Here is a 4,171-nt window from a genome sequence, read left to right as displayed (position 1 = left end):
ACACGAGACCAGAACGCGCCATGCATACGATACGATTGTGCAGTCTAACGTGCACACATGTGTCCATAACAACACGACACATGGCTCTGCCTCCTAAACGACGCCTTGCAAATCGGCATGGCGCTCCGATGTATGCACACTGTACATTGGTAGGTGGAACTGAATTCCTGAACTAATGGAGTAACTGGACTCGAGCAGCTATCTAGATGAGGAACACCATTAACACCACCTGCGCGCGTTGCAGCCCAAAATTAAGCCCATCACCATGCATGCATGCACCGGCATTTACGCAGCACCCTCGTCTCGTCGCGCGAACACGTACGGCGAGCCGAGGACACGACGTGGTCATCGGCCGCGAGAAGCTGACACGCCTCAAGAGAGTACAGTCAGTCTCAACTCGGTGCACATCAATGCGCCATGCACATGGAAGGCAACGAGGCTCTGTCTCTGCGCGGGAGGTTGCTACTGCAACCAGAAATGGAGCCGGCAAAGCCTACACCACGAGCTCAGCGCAAGACGATGATGCTATACGGCCATTCTTGTCACCCTGTACCTCTAGTGTATCTACGCACGAAAAATGTTTTTGACCCCAAGCTCCCGGGCTCTCGCTATCTTTAAAAAACTATAAGACATTCTTATAAGTTATTAAAAATTCTGAAAAATAATTTCAAAGATTGTTATCTCACAATAATGCAAAATCTCGACGACGTGGGCATAGCCCAGTGGTTGAGATTGCAGTGGCGCACCCAACAACCGGAGTTCAATCCTTGTTAAGGACGGATTTCTGAAATTGTCACGCCAAGTCCCGTTTCTACTATATTAAAATAGAGTCTAGTTTCTCCTAGACATTGTTTCATTTTTAATAATGCAAAATCTCAACCTAAATTCTTTTTATTTTATGCTAGATAAAATTAAAAATTGAAAATATCTTTTGGAGATTTGAAAATGACTACTCAAATCTACGCTTTTGCCATTTTTGCATAGCTTAGAATGTAAAATATTTGAAATTGATACTTTACACGTTTGTGAGATAAATCGTTGACTATATGCAAAAAGAAATTCAGAATTTTTCGAAACTTAAAATATATTTTCTATTTAAAAAATCAAGACCACTAGTGCCCATGTCTATCAAATCAATGTCCATTTACGCAGCATTTGTTTCATTGTTTGTGCGACGCTGCCAAGGCTGCCACAAGCCCACGAGTGCAAGCCGTGCATGTACATGGGAAGGTAAAACACACACAAGGTTCGATTATAAATAGAGCGCCACACACAGCGAGTTTGAACTTCAAAGCTCCAACCACAACATCACGAGCCACCAGTTCAGTTTACAAACCTTCTGCCAACGATGGGGATGATGGCGCCTAAGGCTATCGCGTTCGTGTCCTGTTGCTGTCTGCTCGTCGTGTCCACCGCCGCGGCACGTAGTCTCGCCGCCGACGGCGAGAGCTTCGGTGGCCGCAAGGACTACTACACTCCAGGCCCCACCGACCCGCAGCACTCCCCGCCCTCACCGCCCAGCTGGACCTCCCCGACCACCCCGGGTAGCAACTACAACCCACCCTCGCCGTCCGCAGGGACTGATCCTGGTGGTCAGGACACCCCGCCGTCGCCGTCCAGCGACACCTCTCCAGCCACCCCCGGTGGAGGCTACTACCCGCCCTCTCCGTCTACCGGCACTGCCCCTACCTCGCCTGCTGGCGGGAACTGCCCGCCGTCGCCGTCCTCCGGCACCTCTCCGACAACTCCGGGTGGAAGCTACTACCCACCTTCTCCGGCAAGCGGCACAGCTCCTACCACGCCTGGTGTCGCGAACTGCCCACCCACGCCATCCAGCGGCACCGCTCCGACCACCCCTGGTGGCGGATACTACCCACCCTCACCGTCAACCGGCACTGACCCGAACACCCCCGGCGGTGGCAGCTACCCGCCAACCCCAACAACGCCTGGTGGCGTCGGTGGCTACTCGCCATCGCCCACGACGCCTAGCGGCGGCAACTGCCCGCCCACCCCGTCCACCGGCACCTCACCGACCACTCCTGGTGGCTACTACCCACCCTCGCCGTCCACTGGCACTGACCCGAACACGCCCGCTGGCGGCGGCTGCCCGTCCACCGGCACGTCCCCCACCACGCCAGGTACTGGTGGGTACAGCCCGCCAACGCCTTGCATTGGCACCGCTCCGCCCTCGGGCACGCTAACGCCAGACGTGCCGTCAGCTCCGGGCACCCCAACTCCGTTCGACCCGAACACCCCGCCCTTCTCCCCGCTGGTGCCGACGCCGCCGACGAGCACACCCACGCCTTTCGACCCAAACACCCCACCCTTTTCCACTGGCCCTTACAGGTAAAACCTCTGAAAATCCTCAGCCTTGACACGATGCTTGTTGATAGTCTTAACGGTGTTGTTGTTTTGCCTTGCAGTTACTGGATGTCGCACCCGGGCGTGATCTGGGGCATATTCGGCTACTGGTGCCCCCTGGTGCGGCTCTTCGGCCCGAGCGCCGCCGTGCCATTCGGGCACGACCTCACCGTCCCGGAGGCGCTGGCGAACACGCGGGCCGACGGCGTGGGCGAGCTCTACCGCGAGGGCACGGCGTCGATGCTCAACTCCATGATCAGCACCGGCTTCCCCTACAGCACCATGCAGGTCAAGGACGCCTTCGGCGCCGCGCTCAGCTCGGGTGATAACCGCGCCGCCGCTGCGCAGGCGCAGCTCTTCAAGCTGGCCAACGAGGGGCATGCCATGCACTAGGCGACTAGGCGTACGTTGGGCATACACCCAGATGCCATGCCGTGGCACGCGACAACGCGTGCCAGCTAGAATCCCTAGGAGTACGTGTTTGATGTTATCCAGTGCTTGTATGTGCGTGGGTGCGCGCGGGGCAATGGTCAAGTGTCGTTTATGTGACCTGTGAATTTGGTCTACCCTACGTTCCGCTCTTCTAACTGCATCTATCTTTGTACTAGTTCCAGTACCAATGCAGGGTCAATGTTGCCATGTTGGGCTGAAAATAAGCACGTCAGTACTTGTGCATTCACCCTATATTGTGATGCAGTACTCAACTTTGTAATCATTTCTGCCGGTCTAAACTGAATTTGCAGGGCTCCTTTGATTAACTCAAGAAATTATCTCTACTGAACTCCCACGGGAAGAAGAATTTGGTTCTAGTGAAGAAATTTTTCATTAGCTTTCATCCAATGACCTTTTTCATTAAATATGTAGTATACAAGGTTCCTATGAAATTAGTTAATGTGGGACATGAGCCCGTGAAACAAACAACTTTTGCAGAATAAAAATTCATAGGATAACAACTTTTGCGGGAAATAGTTCATAGAATCCCATTATACATAAATCCCATAAATATCTCATAAATCAAAGGAGGCCTGAAACTATCAAATAGGCCTAGCTTCCCTGGTGTCGCGGCAGGGGGTGACCCCCGGTAGGCTAAAGGTATGGCATTATGGCCAAGTTATCTCCATATGCTGGCTTACTAAGGTAAGCCGGATAATCTTGTTCGCAGGTAAAGTGTTGTTGACCAAACTGAAGGTTCACCGGGTTAAGGGTAGCCGACATAGGGTGACCGACATACCCTAAGACGGTACACCAAAATCGACATAGCCAGAGTCGGTCGTGTCGGATTACGTCTGGGGTGCTGGAAGTGAAGAACCAACATAGTTTGTGGGAACCGGCATTGGTGACCAGCATAGGGCCAACGGTCATGTGCCAGTCCCCAATGTCAACCCTCATGTCCCATCGATGTAATCACGGAAGAATCTCATCATCATGTTAGGGCATGTCGCTACTATACAAGCGTTGTATGAGCTCATCATGGGCTCACCATGGTGACCGAGGGAACAATGGTCAGCGTGGCCACAGAGTCAAGTACAGAATGGCAAGTCCTATCGAAGATGTCCTGGGCGACAAGATGGAGCTCATGGCAGGGCCCAGGTGAAGACTTTGGCACCATGGAAACTGGCTTTATCCCATGCTTGGGTTTCTGACATGTAACCTGCCCCCTAGTATATAAGGAGGTGTGATACGTCCAAAACGTATCTACTTTCCCGAACACTTTTGCTATTGTTTTGCCTCTAAATTGTGTATTTTGGATACAACTAACACGGACTAACGCTGTTTTCAGCAGAATTGCTCTGGTGTCTCGTTTTTGTGC

At 52.6% G+C, this 4,171-nt stretch overlaps 1 protein-coding gene across 1 annotated transcript; it reads left to right on the top strand.

Moving 5' to 3' along the window:
- The first annotated feature begins 1,348 nt into the window (after window positions 1–1,348).
- Window positions 1,349–2,754, top strand: LOC124663177 (protodermal factor 1-like). Its single transcript, XM_047200904.1, has 2 exons — window positions 1,349–2,346; window positions 2,424–2,754. The coding sequence occupies exons 1-2, from the start codon at window positions 1,349–1,351 to the stop codon at window positions 2,752–2,754; spliced, it is 1,329 nt and encodes a 442-aa protein (XP_047056860.1).
- Window positions 2,755–4,171: the final 1,417 nt, after the last annotated feature.

This window comes from Lolium rigidum, chromosome 6, assembly GCF_022539505.1.
Source record: "Lolium rigidum isolate FL_2022 chromosome 6, APGP_CSIRO_Lrig_0.1, whole genome shotgun sequence".
In the NCBI taxonomy this organism is placed as follows: domain Eukaryota; kingdom Viridiplantae; phylum Streptophyta; class Magnoliopsida; order Poales; family Poaceae; genus Lolium; species Lolium rigidum.
Note: the sequence above shows the minus strand (reverse complement) of the source record. Positions and strands in the feature narration are given on the sequence as shown.

Excerpts from the sequence above, each read along its gene's own strand:
- LOC124663177 (XM_047200904.1), top strand. The coding sequence starts at position 1,349 with ATGGGGATGATGGCGCCTAAGGCTATCGCGTTCGTGTCCTGTTGCTGT. Across the intron at positions 2,347-2,423 it reads TTTTCCACTGGCCCTTACAG|TTACTGGATGTCGCACCCGG; the intron begins GTAAAACCTCTG and ends TTTGCCTTGCAG.